This window comes from Pelophylax lessonae, assembly GCF_965119305.1.
Source record: "Pelophylax lessonae genome assembly, chromosome: 5".
NCBI classification, from domain to species: domain Eukaryota; kingdom Metazoa; phylum Chordata; class Amphibia; order Anura; family Ranidae; genus Pelophylax; species Pelophylax lessonae.
The window spans coordinates 490,015,469-490,042,651 of NC_138772.1; the positions used below are offsets into that span (position 1 = coordinate 490,015,469).

At 41.9% G+C, this 27,183-nt stretch overlaps 1 protein-coding gene across 1 annotated transcript in view; it reads right to left on the minus strand.

Annotated features, from left to right (window-relative positions):
• Positions 1-8,163: 8,163 nt before the first annotated feature.
• SLC25A32 (solute carrier family 25 member 32) overlaps positions 8,164-27,183 on the minus strand; it is a 31,221-nt gene continuing 12,201 nt past the window's right edge. Inside the window, exons 3-7 of the mRNA XM_082259158.1 lie at positions 23,935-24,020; positions 22,189-22,349; positions 17,288-17,401; positions 10,962-11,107; positions 8,164-8,423 (exon numbers count right to left, since the gene is read on the minus strand). Coding sequence (XP_082115284.1) covers positions 8,288-8,423; positions 10,962-11,107; positions 17,288-17,401; positions 22,189-22,349; positions 23,935-24,020 — 643 coding nt within the window. The 3' untranslated portion in view covers positions 8,164-8,287. The remainder of the gene's footprint in view (positions 8,424-10,961; positions 11,108-17,287; positions 17,402-22,188; positions 22,350-23,934; positions 24,021-27,183) is intronic.

Here is a 27,183-nt window from a genome sequence, read left to right on the forward strand (position 1 = left end):
GCAGCGGCAATCGCCGCTGCTCCTCCCCTGGCCCGACTCCCGCTGTGAATAAATACAGCGGGAGCGAGCCTCCGGCGGCGCGCGAGCGCCACCCACAAGGGGAGGAGTCCAGCGACGTAGTACTACCGCAGTAGAGGCACAGTGAGCGGTCGTAAAGTGGTTAATTATGTAAAAATTGCCATGCCTAAACTTCAGCTTTAAAAGGAAACCTAAGACAAAAGCAGAGGCAATTCAAAATGAGCATATGATATAAAAATGTATGAGCAGTTGTTACCGTCTGTGAAAACTGCATATTAAACAGATCAGTAGAATCAGAGTTATACAGTCAGGTCCATAAATATTGAGACATTGACACAATTCTAATCTTTTTGGCTCTATACATCACCACAATGGATTTGAAATGAAACAAACAAGATGTGCTTTAACTGCAGACTTTCAGCTTTAATTTAAGGGCATTTACATCCAAATCAGGAGAAAGGTGTAGGAATTACAACAGTTTGTATATGTGCCTCCCACTTTTTAAGAGACAAAAGTAATGGGACAGATTAACAATCATAAATCAAACTTTCACTTTTTAATTCTTGGTTGCAAATCCTTTGCAGTCAATTACAGCCTGAAGACTGGAATGCATAGACATCACCAGACGCTGGGTTTCATCCCTGGTGATGCTCTGTCAGGCCTCTACTGCAACTGTCTTCAGTTCCTGCTTGTTCTTGGGGCATTTTCCCTTCAGTTTTGTCTTCAGTAAGTGAAATGCATGCTCAATCGGATTCAGGTCAGGTGATTGACTTGGCCATTGCATAACATTCCACTTCTTTTCCTTAAAAAACTCTTTGGTTGCTTTCGCAGTATGCTTCGGGTCATTGTCCATCTGCACTGTGAAGCGCCGTCCAATTAGTTCTGAAGCATTTGGCTGAATATGAGCAGATAATATTGCCCGAAACACTTCAGAATTCATCCTGCAGCTTTTGTCAGCAGTCACATCATCAATAAATACAAGAGAACCAGTTCCATTGGCAGCCATACATGCCCACGCCATGACACTACCACCACCATGCTTCACTGATGAGGTGGTATGCTTTGGATCATGAGCAGTTCCTTTCCTTCTCCATACTCTTCTCTTCCCATCACTCTGGTACAAGTTGATCTTGGTCTCATCTATCCATAGGATGTTGTTCCAAAACTGTGAAGATTTTTTTAGATGTTGTTTGGCAAACTCTAATCTGGCCTTCCTGTTTTTGAGGCTCACCCATGGTTTACATCTTGTGGTGAACCCTCTGTATTCACTCTGGTGAAGTCTTCTCTTGATTGTTGACTTTGACACACATACACCTACCTCCTGGAGAGTGATCTTGATCTGGCCAACTGTTGTGAAGGGTGTTTTCTTCACCAGGGAAAGAATTCTTCGGTCATCCATGACAGTTGTCTTCCGTGGTCTTCCGGGTCTTTTGGTGTTGCTCACCGGTGCGTTCTTTCTTTTTAAGGATGTTCCAAACAGTTGATTTGGCCACACCTAATGTTTTTGCTATAGCCCCGTACATACGTACTGATCGTCAGCCGAACGATCAGCTGTCTTTTGTCCAGGGCTGTAGTGTCTGTTGAAAACTTCAAAAGACTGCACACGAATTTTGTCGGCCAACAACAGCCGACTGCAGAAGTGATGTCATGTGATGGTTAACTTTCCTTGTCTTTTTTCTTTTCTGAGCATGCCCAGTCTTGCTAATCTGCTGTCTGTCGGCCGAAATCTGTACTGACTGGCGAACAATCGGCCGTTCTGGTGTTGGCCAACAAAAATTTTAATGCCTGCACGACAGATTCTGTTTGGTCAAAAATGCGCTGTCGGAAGCATCATACTAACAAGCCTACAATTGGCCGATCGGTCGTCGGCCGAATATTTACGGCCTACAATCGGTACGTGTGTACGGGGCTTATCTCTCTGATGGGTTTTTGTTTTTTCAGCCTTGCTTCACTGATAGTGACAGCTCTTTGGATCTCATATTGAGAGTTGACAGCAACAGATTCCAAATGAAAATAGCACACTTGAAATGAACCCTGGACCTTTTATCTGCTCCTTGTAAATGGGATAATGAGGGAATAACACACACCTGGCCATGGAACAGCTGAGGAGCCAATTGTCCCATTACTTTTGGTCCCTTAAAAAGTGGGAGGCACATATACAAACTGTTGTAATTCCTACACCTTTCTCCTGATTTGGATGTACAGTGCCTTGCGAAAGTATTCGGCCCCCTTGAACTTTGCGACCTTTTGCCACATTTCAGGCTCCAAACATAAAGATATAAAATTGTAATTTTTTGTGAAGAATCAACAAGTGGGACACAATCATGAAGTGGAACAAAATTTATTGGATATTTCAAACTTTTTTAACAAATAAAAAACTGGAAAATTGGGCGTGCAAAATTATTCAGCCCCCTTAAGTTAATACTTTGTAGTGCCACCTTTTGCTGCGATTACAGCTGTAAGTCGCTTGGGGTAGTTCTCTATCAGTTTTGCACATCGAAAGACTGAAATTTTTGCCCATTCCTCCTTCCAAAACAACTCGAGCTCAGTGAGGTTGGATGGAGAGCGTTTGTGAACAGCAGTTTTCAGTTCTTTCCACAGATTCTCGATTGGATTCAGGTCTGGACTTTGACTTGGCCATTCTAACACCTGGATATGTTTATTTGTGAACCATTCCATTGTAGATTTTGCTTTATGTTTTGGATCATTGTCTTGTTGGAAGACAAATCTCCGTCCCAGTCTCAGGTCTTTTGCAGACTCCATCAGGTTTTCTTCCAAAATGGTCCTGTATTTGGTTCCATCCATCTTCCCATCAATTTTAACCATCTTCCCTGTCCCTGCTGAAGAAAAGCAGGCCCAAACCATGATGCTGCCACCACCATGTTTGACAGTGGGGATGGTGTGTTCAGAGTGATGAGCTGTGTTGCTTTGATGCCAAACATAACGTTTTGCATTGTTGCCAAAAAGTTTGATTTTGGTTTCATCTGACCAGAGCACCTTCTTCCACATGTTGGGTGTGTCTCCCAGGTGGCTTGTGGCAAATTTTAAACGACACTTTTTATGGATATCTTTAAGAAATGGCTTTCTTCTTGCCACTCTTCCATAAAGGCCAGATTTGTGCAGTATACGACTGATTGTTGTCCTATGGACAGAGTCTCCCACCTCAGCTGTAGATCTCTGCAGTTCATCCAGAGTGATCATGGGCCTCTTGGCTGAATCTCTGATCAGTCTTCTCCTTGTATGAGCTGAAAGTTTAGAGGGACGGCCAGGTCTTCGTAGATTTGCAGTGGTCTGATACTCCATCCATTTCAATATCGCTTGCACAGTGCTCCTTGGGATGTTTAAAGCTTGGGAAATATTTTTGTATCCAAATCCGGCTTTAAACTTCTCCACAACAGTATCTCGGACCTGCCTGGCGTGTTCCTTGTTCTTCATGATGCTCTCTGCGCTTTAAACTGACCTCTGAGACTATCACAGTGCAGGTGCATTTAAACAGAGACTTGATTACACACAGGTGGATTCTATTTATCATCATTAGTCATTTAGGTCAACATTGGATCATTCAGAGATCCTCACTGAACTTCTGGAGAGAGTTTGCTGCACTGAAAGTAAAGGGGCTGAATAATTTTGCACGCCCAATTTTTCAGTTTTTTGTTAACAAAGTTTGAAATATCCAATAAATTTCGTTCCACTTCATGATTGTGTCTTACTTGTTGTTAATTCTTCACAAAAAATTACAGTTTTATATCTTTATGTTTGAAGCCTGAAATGTGGCAAAAGGTCGCAAAGTTCAAGGGGGCCGAATACTTTCGCAAGGCACTGTAAATACCCTCAAATTAAAGCTGAAAGTCTGCAGTTAATGCACATCTTGTTTGTTTCATTTCAAATCCATTGTGATGGTGTATAAAGCCAAAATGATTAGAATTGTGTCAATGTCCCAATATTTATGGACCTGACTGTAGGTGGATTGCTTTATGTTGAAATGTTGACTCCTAAAAGTAAAAGTGGTGCTTGGCTGTGCCTTTCCTACCTTTTGAGTGTCCCTATTGGTCAACAAGGCTACCCATCATATCTACTAGGGTATGACACACTCTGCACGTGCGTGCATATACATATATATATATTTTTTTTGTTTATTATAAAAATATCTTTTATCTTCAGCTGCTGATAGCTCTGATTTGCATCCGCTGATCATTTTAACATGTAAAAGACAACATGTGCTTATGCATTTGGAAAAGAACAAGGGTCTCCAAACTTTTCAGTTTGAGGGCCACATTGTATTTTTTTACAAATATTTGTGGGCCAACCCCCTTACATTAGGGTCCCCCATCCTATCCCTCTCTAACATTAGGATCCCCAACAGTGTCACTATCAGAGATCCCCTTTACAGATCCAGGTGCAGGTTGTGGGGAGAGTTGAAGTGGAGACCATAGGCAGCCTCTGCTGACCTTAATCCTCAAGCCCTGCACATTGAGGATAGGGCCAAGCTGCATGCCTTTATTAAAAAAAAAAAAAAAAGCCATATGTGGCCGGTGAACCCTAGTTTAGAGACAGCTGGTATGGAAGAATCCAGTTGGTGAAAAGGGTAGCACAACTCACTGTGCTATAATTAACGATGCTGGCACTCATTCTACTTCGATTATTGCTCCGAGGATGGATTGAATGCTTCCCGGTCAATCATTTTGTTTGAGGAATGAGGAATATTGCCTTGAATCAGTGTGAGAAACAGCACCCCAAGGGCTGGAAAAAGACAAGCAAGGGGCGCACGTTGGAGAACACTAATCTAGGATTCTAAAACAAGTCGCACTATTAATGAGTAATGTAGATGTAAAGTCCATAAAAGTCCATCAATAGGTAAAAACTCAGTTTCCGGACCAGGCTCCTTATGGATGTATGCTTACCAGATAAGGTCAAATAAAGTGCAGGTTCTCTATAGTGAATCTTGTCCCCTTGACGGAAGATCAGAACCGGTATACTCGTGGTGATTCAGTGGCAGAAAAATTGTGTGTATAACCTCCACCAGTGTGAATGTTCACAAATCAATAATTATAGGAATAAAGAAAAGATCCCATGCAATAGGACACCTGATATGTACCCCTTACCAATGTGAAATAAGGGCAATCGCATATAACAATGAAGAGTATCCTTCACCAGCTGAAATCGCCTCTTACCATGCGAAAATAAGATAAATGCCAAAGTGAATGGAAATAATCATGTAAGTTTGCGTGCTGAACCTCCACCAGCTGAAATTGCCTCTTACCATGTAAAATAAATGAACAAGCCAAAGTGTACCAAAACCATCAAGTGTACCACTTACGGAACCAGTGCCAGCCTTCACCAGTAGAAGTCGCCTCTTACCACATTTAGATGTTAAACACGCCTGTAGATAAATCAGACTTCCTGGATAGAGACACTTGACCTGCAGTATGTTCTAGCCCGGATGACTCCAGAGAAAACCAGGGTATTCACCACCATAAAGAGAGAAAGGCTCCCATAGCGTAAAACCACTTTAAAATTTATTAAATTATGCAAATAACACTTACAATAAACCAGGAAGTACAGAGCCTTGATATTAGCCGCCGGCCGGACGACTCCGCTCGTCCGCACTCCCTAGTCGCAATCAGATGACGTCAGTACACCGTGTCCTTACGACGTTTCGTCACAGATGACGTTTTCAAAGGTGTGACCTGTATTCCTATAATTATTGATTTGTGAACATTCACACTGGTGGAGGTTATACACACAATTTTTCTGCGCCAATCACTGAATGATCACTATGGTGTCTCAGTCACTATAAATCGTTTGTGTTGGGTTTTACGCTATTGCGTTTTTCATTTATTTTTATGATTCAAGGACCACTGAATCACCACGAGTATACCGGTTCTGATCTTCCATCAAGGGGACAAGATTCACTATAGAGAACCTGCACTTTATTTGACCTTATCTGGTAAGCATACATCCATAAGGAGCCTGGTCCGGAAACTGAGTTTTTACCTATTGATGGACTTTTATGGACTTTACATCTCCATTACTCATTAATAGCGCAACTTTTTTTAGAATTGTTTTTTGGGGTGTGGTCACACTTGAAGTTGCAGCTGTATATACATTTTGTTTCCATTAGCACGGTTACTATCTCCTATTTTTCACGAATCTAGAATTGTTTGGCAACTCAGTCTTGTATGATCTAGTTGCTGGATCAGGTACTTGTTTTATCATGCCAGTGCCTACGTCACATAGCCATGGTTGATCTACATGACACTACTACAATACCTTATTTTATGTACAATTACATTGTGGCACTTATTCTGCCCCAGCAACTTATTCCAGTGCATTCACTGAAATGTCACATAGAATATTGCAGTGCTAGACAAGCCTGCCCTCTTGTGTTCTCTATGAGAATAACAGCCTGCAAAGAATAACGTTGGCTTTTCAAACTCAAATGAAGCAGTGGGCTGAACACAGCGGAAATAATCTTCGAGGGGTCGTATCATGTCCAAGGGCCCTTTTTACTTAATTCCAACAGAACCCTGCAGTACCTAACATTAAAATAGCAATCGTAACAAGTACTAAACTACCCAACTATGTAAGCGTAAGAGAGCAAGAGGGCCAATGCAACCACCACTTAATCAGCTGTAAGCAACTACTGGATCTATTGTATCTGATAATTGGCCCCCCTCTCAGGCTACTACAGCAGAGAAAAGGTCATCAAAATTGCCTTCAGGATTAGAGGACAGAAAACAATTTGACATACTAACTTCTTATCTTGGAAGTCTTATAGGAAAGACTGCTAATTCCATTAGCCAATAAACAGATGATTACTAAGGAGAGCAAAAAATAAATAAAAAAACTGTATATTAAATACAATAATCAAAATATGGAACAGCAAAGTAATAATTGTTTGCAAGAGCTCTATTACAATGATATGCAAAATGATCACTTACTGCAAATACACTATTGTTCCCCTTTAAAGCTGGAGGTTTTAATTTGCTAATTATTTGCTTTCCTTGGTTCTTAAATCATCCATCAACGTGGTAATGACATTTAAACATAAAACCATTTTTTATTATATACCTTATTTTAGGCCCACTGATATCACTAGGTCTTTGTGCATCTCTATGCAATGCATGCAAATCATGACCGGTGGGAAGGGGCAATCAGGATGCTGTACAAGGCTTCCTGAAAACATCACCAGCCCTAATGGAAGCAGTGAGCTGGGCTCTTGGGTGGAGTTATGCACATTATAAAAAATGCTTAATTAGGAAGAGATGTCAATCTGGAGGAGTGGGAATCCCCAGGCAGGCTGCATTTGCATGTAGACACCCGCATGTGAATCTAAGCCTCCATGATTGAAAGTACTGAAATCCAATAAATGAAAGGGGTGGGCCAGGAAGAGTCAAGACTGGGAAAATAAATGCTAGACGATTCTGGGAGTCCTCCAGACTGGAAATGAGGTGAAATCTGTCTGATTTCACTGCACACTGCTTCTCACAGTGTGCATTAGAAGCTGGAGCAAGTCAGAGTAAGTATTTTCAGTACACTTGAAGAGCTTTTGGTTTTATCAATTTGGTGCTTTATCTCTCACTTCTGTACATGGAGCTAAAACAATAAGCACTTGCACAACATAATTGCATCACCAGCAGTCTGAAAAAAAAAAAATGGTATGCACTTTTCAGTGATTAAAAAAAATAAATAAAAATACTAAAAAAAAAAAAAAAAAAAATGGACAACATTTCAATTTTTTATTGTTCTAGCTAACTATAGCAGCTCTGGCTCAAACAGTAAAAACCTTCTTATAGCAATAGGCTTTACGCAGATTCCTTTACCCTTACCGAGAGGTAAGAAAATATATACCTTGCACATTCTCCTTATACAGTACTTGTATACTGTAAAAAAAAAAAAAAAAAAAAAATTAAAACAATCTGATCTGTATAAAAAGAATTACATTCCCAAGGTGTAATAAAAACACAATTCACTCATATATACACATAGAAAAACCTTTACAAAAATATAATAAATTAAAAAGAAATCCACTCTTAAATTGCCCATACACAGTAAGACGAGTAGGCCAACCAACTAGGCAGCCAGCAATTCCATTTAGTACTGGGGAGCCACAGAAAGCCAACTTCAATTACTGTGTAGACACGCGTATGGGTGCAAAGTCCTGAATAAATGTCACTATTCCTTCTCTAGGCTATGTCCATTTTCCTGGGTCTTCCCGTTAATCCTGGAAACTTTACACAGAGGGACCCAAATGTGTCCGGAGCAGCATTTAATTCTGGTCTTTCCGCAGACCTAGCAGGAAACGGGAGACATTCTCATAGACTACAAAAGTGATACAGCATGCCGGAGTGACTCGAATCACATTGGTCACACTGCCTTTGTAGAATCCTTTGATGCCTTCTCTCCTTTGGGGAAGAATTAAAAAAAAGAAAGATGTCAGCATGTATAGTCACTGTAATAACCCCCAACATTTTCCAGTTACACAACCATGAATAAACAAGTAAATAAATATAGGAAATGCCGCGCAATATGAAGTGCTTGAAAAAACTTGTATGTGCAAAATCTATGCAATAAATATATAAGGCTGCATTCACATGTCAGCGTATGGATCGCGGGCAGAATCGCCGCGATTCCGCCCGCGATCCGGAGATCATTGCAAATCGCGGGACGCCTGTGCGTTGCCCGTGATTTGCAATAGCACCCCAAACGCTGAGCGATGTTGCCGCGATTTTCGCCTGCCGAATCGCGGTAACATCGCGCAAAAAAAAAATCGCGGGACGCATTACACCCAAAAAAGTACAAGAGCTTCTTTGGAGCGTATTGCGTCCCGCAATTTTTTTTGCGCGATGTTACTGCGATTCAGCAGGCGGAAATCGCGGCAACATCGCTCAGCGTTTGGGGTGCTATTGCAAATCACGGGCAACGCACAGGCGTCCCGCGATTTGCAATGATCTCCGGATCGCGGGCGGAATCGTGGCGATTCTGCCCGCGATCCATACGCTGACATGTGAATGCAGCCTAAGGTGCATCCAAGGTTGGTGGGATACTGTAACAGATAATCTAAAGTGCATTCAATATATTAATACATCAAACATACAATGAAAAAGGTAACTTCAATATTCTAGTGCTCAGTATAATTAATGTTTTTGCCGTAATAATAAATATTAAAACAAAAATAAGTATTTCAAATGATAATTAATCAGAAATAAAGTGCATGCCGTGCCCGAATATATAAAAACAATGGTATAATAAATAAACCTGTGCTGTTAACAACTAAATGGCAATAATATATTTATATTTAAATTTTTTCCAAAAGTTCAATAAAAGTGCAAAGAGTGCTATTTTCCAGTGCTAAATATTGCACTTCCCATTAATATCCGGAGAATAGTTCATTAGTGTGTGTATCCAATATTGATTTAGAGTGACCTCCACCGCAACACCCTGTGAGTTTGGGTTCTCACCTCCACTCATGAACAGTCAGTAAAAGCAAAACCTTTAGAGGGGACATGTCCCCCCTCAATCACACAAGGTGGAGAGCTACAGCTTTAATTGCAGGGATCCGTTTTTTATCTTTTAGGGTAGATGAAGACACCAAAGTCCAGCTAACCTCAGTATAAAATTATGAAATCCATTCCAGGTACTGTACATCAAAACAAAAAGGTGAAAAAGCCCAACTAAAAAATAAATGATCCCTTGCAGCGGGGCTGTGCATGCACCTCAAGGGTTAGGTGCTCATTTTTGTCTTGCAGGGGGAAAAAAAAATTTCACCCGATCCTCCACTCTTCCCTGCAGCTAAAACAGACCACGGAGCTTCTGCACCCCCACGCTTCAGCAGTCTGGGATCCTGACCAGACCAGGGTCTATAGCCCTGCATTAGACGTGAGGAAGCAGAGAGAAAATCCACTGCCGGATCGGGGGGGGGGGGGGGGGGGGCACTGCCTGCCAGGGAAGCAGAGGATCAGGTAAGTAAAAATGGTTTCTTCTCTCCCCTAGACAAAACAAGCTATTAACCCTTGTAGTGAGGGTACAACCCCACTGCAAGGGATACTTTTTAGTTGTGTAGAGTTCCCACTGTATCCAAAAGGGAAGCCTGTTGGACAGTGGAGGAAACCCAGCCAGTGACACACAGGCTTTTGTGGCAGTCCCAGTGGGAAGCACAACAGAAGTGCATCCTGGGATTGACCATAAAAACTGAGGGCACATGTGACAGGGTGTCTTTGGCAGGAAGCAGAGTCCCAGGAGAAGGATGATGGCTGTCTCTCCTTCTGCAGTCTGAGGAAAGTGGTTACAGGCAGTCGGCCTAGTAAACCAGGTGTGGAGCTGAGCCTTGAGGGTCCTGGAAAAGCTAACGGTAGAGCAGTGGACAGAGCTACCTGGGAAAAACAGTGTCCGTGAGTACCAGGGGGCTTGTCAACGGGTCTGCCGAGGAAGGGGGAACACTCCAGTGAAGTCAGTGGACAGAAGGTCAGCTCACACAGGCAGTAATAGAAAAGGGGGTGCCAAATAGAACCCTGAAGAGTAGAGCAAAGGGGGTTGTCAACTGGAACCCTGAAGAGTAATCTACCAAGTAGTTTGCCTTTCTATTACTTCACTTCAGTGGCAAGGTGAAGCAGCGGCCTTTCCGCACTCAACATAGCTAGAAGTCCTCAAGTTGTGCATATTTTATCAAGTTGGGAGTATCCCACTCATCCCTTCTCCTATCCCAAGTTCTAAAATAAAAACAACAAAAACCAAATCCCCTGGACTGTTTTCTGACTGAGCCAAACACTTAAAGTACTAAGAATTCATAAGTTGTTGCTATGGGAAACCCAGGGGAATCCGTTTCAAGCAGCTCCCAAGGGAATAGTGCTACATATGGATGGGGGAAATCGGTTGATTTTTTTATTGTTCAAACTGTTTTGTTGAACGAAAAGAAAAGTGGATCATGTACAGCTCTGCCTTACCTCCATGTCCGTCTAATAACATCTATGACCCCAGAATAGCGGTTGTGCTGATCTTGAAGACGCGCTCGAACAACTTGGTAGGGGTAAGTAGCTGCCACTGCAAAAATCTTCGACAAGGCTGCCATTGTGATATACTCCATAGTATTCTGAAAGAACAAGCAGTGTATGAGCTTCTGTAGAAATGACTCAGGACAAGTGAACAGATTTGGCAATGTGTGTATGGACAGCAAAAAACAGCTACACAGTGTCAAACCTGTATAAAACTTTTTCTAGGAGTCTACACATGCACAACCCGCCTTGCCTCCCCATGCTGATGTGTTTCACTCTGCAAGCAGAGCTTAGTAATGTCAACACAGATTTTCCTGAGGTCTGCTAACAACCTTCATAATCACAATGAAAATATTCATACGTCACAAAAGGCAAATTTTATTTTATAGCACACTGGGGTTGTGGCAAAATCAGACCTTTGTGGTCCCAGATTACTGCCTTCATTTCCTCCTATTTTGCTTTACCCGATATTTGTAATCCCACATGGTGTATGTTGGGTATTTTTGAAGATTTATATGTTTGCGCCACACAAACAACTCTTCAGGATTCTTCTGTACTATGCCGGAAAAACAGTGGTGCCCCAGTAGATACACACAGACCCTATCATTATTAATCTTTCAAAAAAATGTATGAAGCCAGGGGCTTTAGAAAGTAGTCAAGACTATGGGGTTGATTTATTAAAACTGGAGTGTACAAAATCTGGTGCAGCTCTCTAGTTTTTATTGTCAAAGCTTAACCGCTTCCATACAGAGCAGTTAGACACCCTTCCTGCCCAGACCAATTTTCAGCTTTCAGCACTCTCACACTTTGAATGACAATTGCTCAGTCATGCTACACTGTAACCAAACAAAATTTTTATCATTTTTTTCACACAAATAGAGCTTTCTTTTGGTGGTATTTGATCACAACTGGGTTTTTTTTTTTTTTCGTGATATATGCAAAAAAAGAGCAAAAATTTTGAAAAAAAACACACTTTTTTTTAGTTTCAATTATGAAATTTTGCAAAAAATTAATTTTTCTTCATACATTTGGGCCAAAATGTATACTGCTACATGTCTCTGGTAAAGTTAACCCAAATTAGTGTATATTATTTAGTCTGTGTGAAAGTTATTGAGTCTAGAAGCTATGGTACCAATTACTGAAAATTGATCACACCAGATGTACTGACTGCCTATCTCCTTTCTTGAGGTCCTGAAATGTCAGGACAGTACAAACACCGACCAAATGACCCCTTTTTGTAAAGTAGACAGTCCAAGGTATTTAGTAAGAGGCATGGTGAGTTTTTTGAAGTTGTAATTTTTTCCCACAATTCTTGGGAAAATGAAGAAAAAATTTTTTTTTTCTTTTTTTTCCCACAAAGTTGTTAATTTATAAGCTATTTCTAACACATAGCATGTACACAGCAAAAATTACACCCAAAAATACATTCTGCTACTCCTTCCGAGTATGGCGATACCACATGTGTGAGACTTTTACACAGCCTGGCCACAAAAAGAGACTCCACGTCCAAGAAGCACATTCAGGCGTTCTAGGAGCATAAATACACATAAAACTTTCTTACTACCCATCACACTTTTCAAGGCCCTAGAGCACCAATACAATGGAAAAGTCCACAAAATGACCCCATTTTGGAAAGCAAACACTCCAACGTATATTCTATGAGGCATTATGGGTCGTTTGAACATATTTTTTTCCACAGGTTTTTGGAAAATGTGGAAAAAAAAGAAAACTTTTTTTTTTTTTACACAAAGTTGTCAATTTATAGGATATTCCTAACACATAGCATGTACACAGCAAAAATGACACCCTAAAATACATTCTGCCACTCCTCCTGAGTATGGCAATACAACATGTGTGAGACTTTTTCACAGCCTAGCCATATAGAGGGGCCTAACATCCAAGGAGCATCATCATGCATCCTAGCCACTTGCCTAGGCCTATTTTTGACATTTGGTGTTTACAAGCTAAAATCAGTTGTTTTGCTAGAAAACTGCTTAGAACCCCCAAACATTATATATTTTTTTTTAGCAGAGACCCTAGAGAATAAAATGGAGATTATTGCAATATTTTTTATCACACCGTATTTGCGCAGCGGTCTTCCAAACGCAATTTTTTTGGAAAAAATTCACTTTTTTTTAATTAAAAATAGGAAACCAGTAAAGTTAGCCCAATTTTTTTCCATAATGTGAAAGATAATGTTACGCCGAGTAAATAGATACCCAACATGTCATGTTTGAAAATTGCGCACGCTCACGGAATAGCGACAAACTTTGGTACTTAAAAATCCCCATAGGCGACAATTTAAAAATTTCTACAGGTTGCCATCTTTGAGTTACAGAGGAGGTCTAGGGCTCAAATTATTCCCCTTGCTCTAACGATCGCGGCGATATCTCACATGTGTAGTTTGAACACCGTTTACATATGTGGGCGGGGTTTCTGTATGCGTTCGCTTCTGCGCGCGAGCTAACGGGGACAGGGCGCTTTCATTTTTTTTTTTACTATTTATTTTATTTATTATTTTTTATTTTTACACCGTTTAAAAAAAAAAAAAAAAAATTGATCATTTTTATTTCTATTAAAAGAAATGTAAATATTCCTCGTAATAGAAATAGGCACGACAGGACCTCTTTTTTGTGAGATCTGGGGTCAAAAAGTCCTCAGATCTCACAAGTACACTAAAAGATAGAAAAAAAAAAAAAAAAAAATTATTATATAAAATGAAAAAAAAAAAAAAAAAAAAAGGACCTTTAAACCGGTTGCTAGGCAACAACATTTTCCGTAGCTCCGGTCCTCCAAGACCATAGAGTCAAGTGAGGGCAAGCTTGCCCTCACTCGACATCCTGTCTGTGAGGATTCGGGACCGGATCGTTTTCCCCGCTGCCGGCGGGTCCGGTAAGCGGGGAAAAGGACCGGAACGCGTCGGGAGGGGGGGGGGGCGCCTCTTCCGCCATCCCGGAAGGGTGATCCCATGGCGAATCCGCCGCTGGGACCACCCTTATCGGAAAGCCAACCGTCCACCGTTTAGAAAAATACCAGGGTTATGGCAGCTATCTGCTGCCATAACACCGGTATTTAGGTTTAAACGGAGGACGTATATAAACCTTTTTGGACTTGGACATGGTGGCTGTATGAAGGGTGATAGGTACTCGGGTACTTTGTTGGGCAGGTGACAGGTACTCTGGTACTGATGAGCAGGTGGCAGGTACTCGGGTACTCCGATAGGCAGGTGACAGGTACTCGGGTACTCCGATGGGCAGGTGACAGGCAGGTAATAAGTACTGATGAGTAGTACTGATACTGATAGGTGATACTGTACTGATGGGTACTGATGATCAGTACTGATACGTGATAGGTACTGATGAGTACTGATGAGTAGTGATGGGTACTGATGAGCAGGCGGCAAGTACTTGGGTACTTCAGGCGTCAGGTACTCTGATGAGCAGGTGGTACTCGGGTACTCTGTACAGAGTACTCGGGTACTCTGATGGGTAGGTGACAGGTACTCAGGTACTCTGATGACGGGTACTCCGTTGACAGGTACTCAAAGTACCGAGTACCTGTCATCAGAGTACCCGAGTACCTGTCAGAGTACCCATCATCAGAGTACCCGTCAGAGTACCCGTCATCAGAGTACCCGAGTACCCGTCATCAGAGTACCCGAGTACCCGTCATCAGAGTACCCGAGTACCCGTCATCAGAGTACCCGAGTACCCGTCATCAGAGTACCCGAGTACCCGTCAGAGTACCCGTCATCAGAGTACCCATCATCAGAGTACCCGAGTACCCGTCATCAGAGTACCCGAGTACCTGTCATCAGAGTACCCGAGTACCTGTCATCAGAGTACCCGAGTACCCGTCATCAGAGTACCCGAGTACCCGTCATCAGAGTACCCGAGTACCCGTCATCAGAGTACTCGAGTACCTGTCATCAGAGTACCCGAGTACCTGTCATCAGAGTACCCGAGTACCTGTCATCAGAGTACCCGAGTACCTGTCATCAGAGTACCTGTCATCAGAGTATCCGTCATCAGAGTACCTGAGTACCTGTCATCAGAGTACCCGAATACCTGTCACCAGCCCATCAGAGTACCCAAGTACCTGTCATCTGAGTACCTGATGGGCTGGTGACAGGTACTCGGGTACTTTGATGGGCTAGTGACAGGTGCTCTTTATTGGGGGTGGGGGGGCAATCAGTGTGATTGGGGTGCACTGTAGTTGGTAACTAGCTGTTACCACAATCACTTCCTCACACAGGATCAGTGTGTGAGGAGGAGAACACGGTGACAGCTAGTTACCGTGTTCTCTGTTGACATTTGTGACCGGCTGTGATTGGACACAGCCGGTCACGTGGTAAAGAGCCAATTTTATTGGCTCTTTACCTAGATCGGGGATCGACTCTGTCCGAGGGACGAGCCTCGTCCCCGATCGCTGCTCTGCGCGCCCCCGGGGGCGCGCATTGCAGAGAGAACGAGCGGCTCGTGCTGGAGCCGCTCATGTGATCGGCTGTGATTGACACAGCCGATCACGTGGTAAACAGCCAATTTCTATTGGCTGTTTACCTTGATCAGGGATGGGCTATGTCCGAGGGACGAGCCTCATCCCTGATCGCGCCGCTGCGCGCCGCCGGGGGCGCGCACTGGCTGCTAGAACGGGCCGACGTCATATGACGGCGGCCCGGATCTAGACAACCACTTTGCCGACGTCATTTTACATGACTCGGTATGGAAGTGGTTAAAGTAATTGTAAAAGTCTCAATTTTTTTAAATTTGAAAATAACAAACATGTCACACTTACCTCCTCTATGCAGTTGGTTTTGCACAGAGCAGTCCAGATCATCCTCTTTTCGGGGTCCCTCGCTGCTGCTCCTGACCCCTCCCCATGCTATTGAGTGCCCCCACAACAAGCAGCTTGCTATGGGGGGCACCCGAGCTGCAGCTCCGTGTCCATTCAGATAAGGAGCTGCTGTTCGGCCCCGCCCCCTCTCTCCCCTGATTGGCTGGCTTTGATTGACAGCTGTGGGAGCAAATGTTGCCGCAGCTGTGTCTCAGCCAATCAGGAGGGAGAGTCCCGGACGGCTGAGGGACCCGTGGACATCGCTGGAGAGAGATGGGGCTCAGGTAAGTATTAGTGGGTGCTGGAGAGGCTGCTACACAGAAGGTTTTTTATCTTATGGGCATAAAGATAAAAAATAAACAGGCAAAAAATTTGGGGGAGCATATCCATGTATTTCCAAAGCTGCTGCAGCTATGAACCAAAAGACATGTATATTAAAAAAGAATAGCGCGCAAATGCAAAAGAAATTACTACCAAATCTGAAGAGAGTCCATAAATAAAAATGGGGGTTTGGTCCCACCATATGGCCATATCGTGCTCAAGCCCACTACTGCGTCAAAGTACCCCATTATCAGTGGGTCCTACACTATCCATGAAAAAGAGATGAATCCAGCCTTTCTAACCCTTGGAGATAATACTCCTTGCTGGGAAAAATGTGCAAATGGATTGTCTTCAGATTTGGTAGTAATTTCTTTTGCATTTGCGCGCTATTCTTTTTTAATATACATGTCTTTTGGTTCATAGCTGCAGCAGCTTTGGAAATACAAGGGTATGCTCCCCCAAATTTTTTGCCTGTTTATTATGTATTCGGTCTGACCAGACTATCGAGGTTGAGCAGCCCTCCCCACCCCCCACATACACCTGTACTCAGTGTCCACCATCAAGTGGATATAGGAGGAGTCCCCTGTAGTGCATTTGCACATTTTTCCCAGCAAGGAGTACTATCTCCAAGGGTTAGAAAGGCTGGATTCATCTCTTTTTCATGGATAGTGTAGGACCCACTGATAATGGGGTACTTTGACGCAGTAGTGGGCTTGAGCACGATATGGCCATATGGTGGGACCAAACCCCCATTTTTATTTATGGATTGTCTTCAGATTTGGTAGTTATTTCTTTTGCATTTGCGCGCTATTCTTTTTTAATATACATAAAGATAAAAAGCCTTCTGACTTTGCAACTCCTTTAAATGAACAAGCAGACAGAAGCTGATTTGGCTACCATGCACAGCTGCACCGGATTTTACACACTGCAGTTTTAGTAAATCAACCCCTACACTTCAACATAAATAGGCAACCATCATTTTCAGGGGGAGAGGTCAGCAATGGCAGCTGGTTTTGGATGCAGTTAATATAATGTAATAAATACTTTATATTATCACTTATCCAGTCATAGCCTTTTGTTAATGGAAATACAAAGCAATACTTATCAAACACACAGAAGCTTACCAATTTCGTATCACTTGGGCGATTAAGGTGCTTATTATATTCCAGTTTCAGTTGTTCATATGCCATAAATTGAAGGGCACCATGTGACGTTCCAAAAAGGCCTGGCACAAACCCCTGCAGACAGGTCAGTGACATAAGTTATTATTAATGCACACATCATCATTCATATGGGAAATAATTTATCACAAACTGTAGAGTAAACCTCAGCAGTGTCAGCAATATGTAAATAGAATGTGTTCCATAAAACATGGTCTGCCATCAGGCTAGAATATTTACTTGGAAGTTTCTCCATCATCAATCATGGGACTTCATAATAGCATCCATACCAGGATAAATAAATGTTTTCTTATTTATAAAGGGGAAATCTATTAATTTCAGTTAAACATGGTTGTAAAAGCTGAAGGTTTTTTTGAATGCATAAAAAAACCTTCTCTGTTCAACCCCCCCCCCCCCCCAATACTTACCTAACCCCCAGTGGCTCTCCTGGGTCTCTCCATCAGCCGCCATTGGCTCCCACAGCTGTCAATCACAGGCAGTGAGGAGGGAACGGGAGAGCAGGGCCAAGCAGCATGCTGTGTATCTTATGGACACATAGAGGCGGATCAGGAGCAAGAACGCAAGAGTGCCCCCATAGCAAGAGGCTTGTTATGGGGGCACTCGGCAAGGGAGAGGGGCCAGGAGCGCCAACAGGGGATTCGAGAAGAGAAGGTTCCGGGTTGCTCTGTGCAAAACCATTGCAATACCTCTTTAATATCCCTTTAAGTCTGCCAAACGCATTCCAGGTGAATTAAAACAATTTGTTCAATGTCAGTTTTCCTTTTAAAGCAGCCACAACATAAGAAACCCTGTCCTATTGCCATTAGATGCAGTGAGGGACCCTTAAATTCTGTGTGAAAGCAATAGACCCACTGCAGAGTTCCAACAAGCACCCTAGTGGGTCAGAGATATAGCTCTGCAAATCAGCAAAGTTCATGTTTCCAGCTAATTGTCTGGAAGCCATGGTCTCCCTACAGAGGTCTGACATGCCCCTTAATGAGCTACAGCACTGCAGAGAGCAAGTCTCCTACATTGCAGCATGCTGGCAGGATACAGGCTTTACTGCTCAGGCGATGGCTGATTTTAGTTCCTCTCCAACTAAGATTTTGCACTCCTTTTGCTTTGATGGAATGTATTTAGCACATTTTTACTGAAATTTCAATTGTTCTTTAAAATTGATGATTAAATTGATGATGGGCAGGGTACAATAAGATCACTGTTCATTTTAAGAGTCAATTTTAAAAGTCAGTTGCCTGTTCTTTACATTATTAATTTATGAGCAGAGAGAAGCTCCTATTTTTTTTTTTTTTTTTGCTGTATTCTTCCACATGTGTATGTATGCCTGTTAGAGCTCAGGAGACCCTATAAACTAAGTTTTTTTCCCCCCCTCAAAATTTAAGATTGCTGATAATCTCAAGAGAACTTCAACTGTACATCTGCCATGGACAGTATGCTGGCTTAGAATAAGATCATCATGCAAGTTTGCTATAAAATAATAAAACTCACTAAGGGTCCTTTCACAAGATCCGCCTTCCGACGATGAGCTCCGTTGGATCCGCTGATCCCCGCTGAGCAGGCAGATGACCGCTCCCTCTCCGCTCACTGTGTGCGGAGAGGGAGGTTTCAGAGCCCCGCTGCTCTCTATGGGGGAATCGATTGAGAACGGGCCGTCTGTCCGCTCTCATCCGATCCCCTGGACAGATGGAAAATAGGGTTTCCATCTGTCCGGATTTCACAGATAGGAATGGAATCGGATGGCAGCGGGTGTCAGCAGAGATGTCACCGCTGACATCCGCTGCCCCATAGGGATGCATGGAGGATCCGATCAGGTCTGCCTAAAAAACTGACAGGCGGATCTGATCGGATCGTTCGTGCGAAAGGGGCCTAAGGGCCAGTTCACACTATAGAAACACAGTCCGGATGCTTTCCTGCATACGTGTTTTTAATGCAGTCCAGTGCATTTTTCTTAACCTTAAATAAGGAGATGTGTGTTCCAGTGCATTTTACCATGTTCCAGTACAGTCCAGCTCAGAAGAAATGCAGCATGTTCTACATTTTTTCTGCAACTGGAATGCCCTGGAACGGACCACACTGGTGTGAACTAGGCCATTAAAAATCATATAACCTACTATGCATGCATTTTTGATGCAGAAAAAAAAAAAATGCACTGGACTGCCTGTGTTGTGAACTGGCCCTAAATCTATAAATTGTGAGAAAACAAAAAGGGGGTGTCCCAGGGGAAATTTGATTGGGTAGAGCTGTAGTTTGTATAGTACGTGAAAAAGTGCAGAAGTAGATAAAAAGTAGTATTAATACATTTTAAAAAAATGCACAGAAAGATGTACAAAATATCATAGAATACATATACATAAAAACACAATACAATGGGAAAGAGTGTTCAATTCAAAGGCTGGCGAACCAGTGTGTATGAGTGTGGTCACTAGCTCTTCATGCAATGAAAATGTTCAACTTGTTTCGGAATCTATCAAATGATTCCTTCCTCAGGGAATTAAGAATTGCAAGTGACAGGCTTAAAAGGGACACACACTAGGTAAGTAAGACTGGTGACTGAGATTGAACACTGACTGAGGGTGTAGTGTAGTACCTGAGTATCTGTGAGTACCTTTTACTACCCAAGTGCCTGTGAGTACCCATTACTACTGTGAGTGTTGTGCAACTGACCGGGCTGTGCGACGGAGTGTTGTGCAACTGACCGGGCTGTGCGACGGAGTGTTGTGCAACTGACCGGGCTGTGCGACGGAGTGTTGTGCAACTGACCGGGCTGTGCGACGGAGTGTTGTGCAACTGACCGGGCTGTGCGACGGAGTGTTGTGCCACTGACCGGGCTGTGTGACTGAGTGTTGTGCGACTGGGAGTGTTGTGCGACTGAGTGTTGTGCGACTGACCAGGATGTGCGACTGAGTGTTGTGCGACTGACTGGGCGGTGCGACTGAGTGTTGTGCGACTGCAAGTGTTGTGCGACTGACCAGGCTGTGCAATTGTGAGTGTTGTGCGACTGAGTGTCAAGTGAGTGTAGCGGAGTACCAGAGGGTGAGAAAGCAGAGTTAGGAAGCTAGGAAACAGCCACATAGGATAGACTAAAATTACTGAATCCCCATTAGATTAGATTAGTAGGTACAATGCCCGGCGGGTGTGGAGATGCGATCTGGTGTGCATCTTGTGATATGTATGCGTTCCTCGATCATGCGATCGAGGGCGAGTACAAATGCGCAAAATGTAAGCACGTTGGTCTTCATCTACATTTTCCATACTAATATAGAGTAAAAATTATATACTAAATTAGTATATACCCTCGTGCCTCTGGAGAGCCTAATTATAGGGGGTGCCTAAATAAATAAATAAATGTGTAACTAGTGATGTATATAAATAAATTAATAAATGGGTGAATAAATAATAATTAGCAGCTGCTATAGTTTAAAGTATATAGAGATTTGAATCCCACGGGGGTTAATATAGCGCTTGCTTCTAATCAGTCAGGGGTGAGCAATTCCTAGTACACACACCTGAGTAGTGAACAATCAAGTGAAGAAAATTCATTTCCTAAAGGTGATAGCAAAATTGTATAAACATATGATAAAGTGCAAAGTGCTGGGTGAAGTTAATTTACATCAATAGATAAATAAAATTAAAATCAATTCATCAAAGTATTATAAAATATTATAAAAGTCCCAATGTGAAATTTCTTTGTGATCTTGTGCAAATAATGTCCTAGTATTATTTCTCCAAAATTTCAGCTGCTGGTATAATCCGCATACGTTGTTTCATAAGGGGTGCACACTCACCGGACTTGTTGGGTCTTGAGTAGCGTATAGTACCAAGACCTTATGAGCTTATGGCTTCCCAAGCCTGTAGGTAACTGCTGGGCTCTATGGTTCACTCTGGTCCGTGGTACTCCTGTGTTTGAAGACTGATCCTCCAAGTCCAAATCAAGAGAAGGACAAAAAAAGTGCTCCGATAGTGCAGTACCCTTAAAACGTGTTTTATTAAATTTGCCGTTAAAATATATTGTACAAAGTAAGAATCGAGTAAAAGCAAGTAAAAATAAGTGAACGCCAGCTATGGGTAAGTTCCTGAGAATGGAGAGCGGCGACTGCCGGTTTGCGTCCCACCAGGCTACCCGGAACGCACGCCGTAAGCTTCCGGGTAGCCTGGTGGGACGCAAACCGGCAGTCGCCGCTCTCCATTCCCAGGAACTTACCCATAGCTGGCGTTTACTTGCTTTTACTCGATTCTTACTTTGTACAATATATTTTAACGGCAAATTTAATAAAACACGTTTTAATGGTCCTGCACTATCGGAGCACTTTTTTTGTCCTTCTCTTGATTTGGACTTGGAGGATCAGTCTTCAAACCCAGTAGTACCACGGACCAGAGTGAACCATAGAGCCCAGCAGTTACCTACAGGCTTGGGAAGCCATAAGCACGTAAGGTCTTGGTACTATACGGTACTCAAGACCCAACAAGTCCGGTGAGTGTGCACCCCTTATGTTACAACGTATGCGGATTATACCAGCAGCTGAAATTTTGGAGAAATAATACTAGGACATTATTTGCACAAGATCACGAAGAAATTTCACATTGGGACTTTTATAATATTTTATAATACCTTGATGAATTGATTTTAATTTTATTTATCTATTGATGTAAATTAACTTCACCCAGCACTTTGCACTTTATCATATGTTTATACAATTTTGCTATCACCTTTAGGAAATTAATTTTCTTCACTTGATTGTTCACTACTCAGGTGTGTGTACTAGGAATTGCTCACCCCTGACTGATTAGAAGCAAGCGCTATATTTTCCATACTACTCCAGTCTATAAAATTATGTACATTAAACTACCTTATAAAGTCCAGGGATTCCTTCTTGCCTGTATATTTTAGCCAGAGCGTGGAACATGCCTCTGTACTGGCGTTTTGATGGGTCAGCTCCAGCATCGTACTGAAGAACAAGGCGAGTCTTGGTAACCCATATCGGGTTTGTAACACACAGAGTTAAGGCTCCTGTACAAAGAAAGAAACATAAAAAAAAACAAAAAAAACACACAACTCAGTAAAGGTTTTTTTTAAATATTTATAGTCTATATATAATTTTTGCGTTTTGTACAGGTAGTTGGATGCATAGTGGTGCAAGCTGCTTCCTATAGTATATATATTTGAGTCATGAATGATTTATGCACAGGAATAGAGCGGAAAATTTTTACACATTTCCGAAATATTGCTTTTCCATGTGTAACATCATTCCTCCCAAGTGTCAGTGTTCTTCAAAAAAATGTTTAAACTGGAACTAAACCCAATTTAATGGTTTCTCAAAACAGTTACATTCAAGGAATGCCATTAATGATATTTGTCACAGTTGCTTGTGCTCTCAACTGAACAGTCAAGCCATCAAATGGCTGGTGTCATAACTGATCAAATATGCAGCACCATAGCAACTGCAGATCAAACAGAGGCAGCCTTTCTGCCTGTAAAGTGCTTAGTTCCTCTCTAACTAAAAAAAGGAGAGGGGTGTTTTTATGGGTTTTTTTTTGTAACATATTAAAATCTATATTATTTCTGGAATTAAAAAAAAAAGTTTTTTTGGTCAGGTAAATATGAAATAATTATATATTATATTTATTTTACTTAATATAAAAATTATATTAAAGTTGTATATTATATTTATTATATATAATAAAAATTACATTATAGTTGTATATTTATTATAATAAAAATTACATTATAGTTGTATATTTAAAATTATATTTTAGTTGTATATTTAAAATTATATTTTTTATATATATATATCTATATATATATATATATTCTAGATTGTAAGCTCTAACGAGCAGGGCCCTCTTATTCCTCCTGTATTGAATTGTAACCGTATTGTCTTCCCTCACATTGTAAAGCCCTGCGCAAACTGTTGGCGCTATATAAATCATGTATAATAATAAATATGTATGAAATATCTCTATATACATTATATATATATATATATATATATATATATATATATATATATAGTTGGAGTTGTTTTTTTCCTCAGTAGCTCAAGACAAAATTTACATATACAAATGTGTGCATCAGAGGAGTTACTCTCAGCATAAAGCAGGCAATAGATCATGCATTTTTTTTCTTTCAGCCACTGACTAGGTTGAGGGGGGAATCCCTCCCTCTGCATTATTGTATTCGGACAGCGGAAGGGTTCCCCCACCGTCAGAATACAATGACCACTGCTGGCAGCTATAGCTATAGCTGCTGGCAATGATTGCATGAGGAAAACCCAACAGGCTGGTTGCACTGTTCAATCGATCAATCTATTTCAGTACAAGCAGCCTGCCCATAGATATATCGAACATCAATCCCTCTATGGCTGGCCTAAGCCTGAAGGCAAACATGCACTACTGTGCGGTTCTAAAAACATCATGCTTGGTAAATACCATGTTATGGATGCCCCTGTATTAAAATTTTATTTGTAAAATTAAGGTTTTTATGCGTACTGCATATTTCTATAAATTTCTTTTAAAAGCACAATTTTAACAAGAAGGTTTCTAATGGTCAGAGCCCAATCCATCTACAAATTTCATCAGTACCAACAGCTACTTACCTGCTCCAGCTGCTGACAGGAGGTGTTCAGTGGCAGTCAGGTTTTCAGCTCTCCCCTCCTTCTTGTATGCTTTGATTGCACCATAGCTGCAGGACAAATCAATAACGCATTAATCAGAGTACATCATGCTGTTACATTCACTCCAAACCACGGACCGATCTGAATGGGTCTGGGAGAAATACGTCAGCGCTACATAAATACTGCGAATACACCAACAACATTCAACCTCCATCCATTTCAGATATTCCCCCACTTCCTGATCTGACACCCAGCAAATAAATATGGAATATGGAGACATCGAGCCAACAGGGCCACAGACTGTGGTAACGACTCTCAGCCGTCCTTATCCTAATATTTCAAAAAAATTGGAGTTTGCTCCCTTACATCTATCTATCTATATATATATATATATATATATATATATATATATATATATATATATATATATATATATATATATATATATATATATATATATATATATATGTGTAAAAAAAAATAGAAAAGCTGCAGCCCCAGCAATCCTTTACACATGCCCGGTCATAGAGAAACTCACCAAAGATAATATGAACACAAGCACTGTGCAGAATGGGAGGACAAGGACCGGTCGCATGAAAAAGGAAGTATAAAGACATTCATATACACTCACCGGACACTTTATTATTAGATACCCCTTGCTAGTACCGGGTTGGACCCCCTTTTGCCTTCAGAGCTGCCTCCATTCTTTGTGGATGGCAGGGATTCAACAAGGTGTTGGAAACATTCCTCAGAGATTTCGGTCCATAGTGACATGATAGAATCACACAGTTACTGCAGATTTGTCAGATTCACATGCATGATCCATCCCAACGGTGCTCTATTGGATGAGATCCGGTGACTGTGGAGGCCATTGGAGTGCAGTGATCTCATTGTCATGTTCATGAAACCAGTGGTGAGATGATTTGAGCTTTGTGACACGGTGCATTATCCTGCTGGAAGGAGCCATCAGAAGATGGGGACACTGTAGTCATAAAGGGATGGACATGGTCACCAACAATACTCAGGTAGGCCGTGGCATTAAAATGCTGCTCAATTGGTATTAAGGGGCCCAAAGTGTGCCAAGAAAATTTCCCCCACACCATTACACCACCAGTCTGAAACGTTGATACAAGGCAGGATGGATCCATGCTTTCATGTTGTTTATGCCAAATTCTGACCCCACCATCTGAATGTCACAGCTGAAATCGAAACTCATCAGATGTCTTTCCAATCTTCTATTGTCAAATTTTGGTGAGTCTGTGCGAATTGTAGCCGCAGTTTCCTGTTCTTAGCTGACAGCAGTGGCACCCTGTGTGCTCTTCTGCTGCTGTAGCCTATCTGCTTCAAGGTTGGATGTGTTGTGTGTTTATAGATGGTATTCTGCATACCTTGGTTGTAACAAGGGGTTATTTGAGTTACTGTTGCTTTTCTATTATCTTGAACCAGTCTGCCCATTCTCCTCTGACATCAACCAGGCCTCCACACAACTGCTGCTCACTGGATATTTTCACTTTTTTGGAACATTCTCTGTAAACCCGAGAGATGGTTGTGTGTGAAAATCCCAGTAGATCAGCAGTTTCTGATATACTCAGACCAGCTTGTCTGGCACCAATAACCATGCCACGTTCAAAGTCACTTAAATGCCCTTTTTTCCCCATTCTGATGCTCGGTTTGAACTTCAGCAAGTCATCCTCACCACATCTATATGCCTAAATGCATTGAGTTTCTGCCATGCGAGTAGCTAATTAGCAATTTGTGTTACCAAGCAATTGAACAGGTGTACCTAATAAAAAGTGTCAGGTGAGCGTATATATATATATATATATATATATATATATATATATATATATATATATATACACATACATACATACACATACACACACACACACACACATATATACATACATATACATACACACACACACGCACATATACATATATATATATATATATATAAAGAAAAACACACAATTTTGTTTTTCCTTCCCTTGGAGAATCATAACCATTTCCATCCCAACATCTCATTAATGCCCATAAAAAACAAAACAAATGTCAGCTTGCATGCGCTATCTGTGCTTGCGTGAGTTTCCTCCAGGTACTCCAATTTCCTCCTACACTCCAAACCAATGCTTGTATTTGGCTCCTGTCTAAATTAGCACCATATTGTAAACTGAATTAGGGACCATAGATTGTAAGCTGTGTGAGGGCAGAGACTGATGTGAATGTACAGTATGTAAAGCACTGTGTAAATGGTCAGCACTATATGCATACATGTAATAAGTAAAATAAAACATATGCTGTACACAACCTAAATCAAAATCTTTTTGCGCTCCTAGAAATGTACAAAGTGTGAAAAGAATAAACATGAACATAATATGTGAAAGAAAAGGGAGCTGCAGCCCCTTAAAGTTCAACTCCTAAGGCCCCTTTCACACAGGCGGACCGTTCAGAACTGTCTGTCCGTTTTTTTGGCGGATCTGAACAGATGCCCCATGCATCTCTATGCGGAGACATGTCCGCTGACATCCGATCCGTCACATCTGGACAGATGGAAAACCTATTTTCCATCTGTCCAGCGGATCGGATGAGAATGGACAGGCGGTCCGTTCCCATCCGATTCCCCCATAGAGTAGAGCGGGGACCTGACAGCTGTGTCTCCGCACACAGCGCTGAGACAGAGCTGCCATCCGCCTGCTCAGCGGGGGATCGCAGGATCGATCCCCCGCTGAGATAAACGGAATCCGCCGACGGACCGGAATGTGTGAAAGGGACCTTAAACCTAATAATGATATAATATTATATGCTGTACACTGGTTGCTATACAACTGACAAAACACAGCTTACTGTTTTACTTTATGTGAAAAAGCGATTTCTACAGGAGGTATTATTAAAGAGGAAGTAAACTCCGCCCCTCGAGTGCTCCTTCTAAGCAGTATAATAAATCTTTCCATTACATTCAACCTAGTTAGTGATCTTCCGATGTTTCTTACTGTTATTTGGTGTTTTTTGTTTTATTCCTTCATGTCTGAAGCCAGCGCCATCTTATATATTGTCTTACCGAGGAAGCAGCGGTGTCGGCTTCCGCCCTGTTTCTCCCTTCCATAATCTCGCACATGCCCAGTGAGGTTTTAGCCAAGCCTCATTTTCATTCTGGATTACCGTGGCAACCCCATCAGGTGGGATTCTCGCTCCTGTCCTGTGCTATGCACGGATGGTTACACCCCCTCT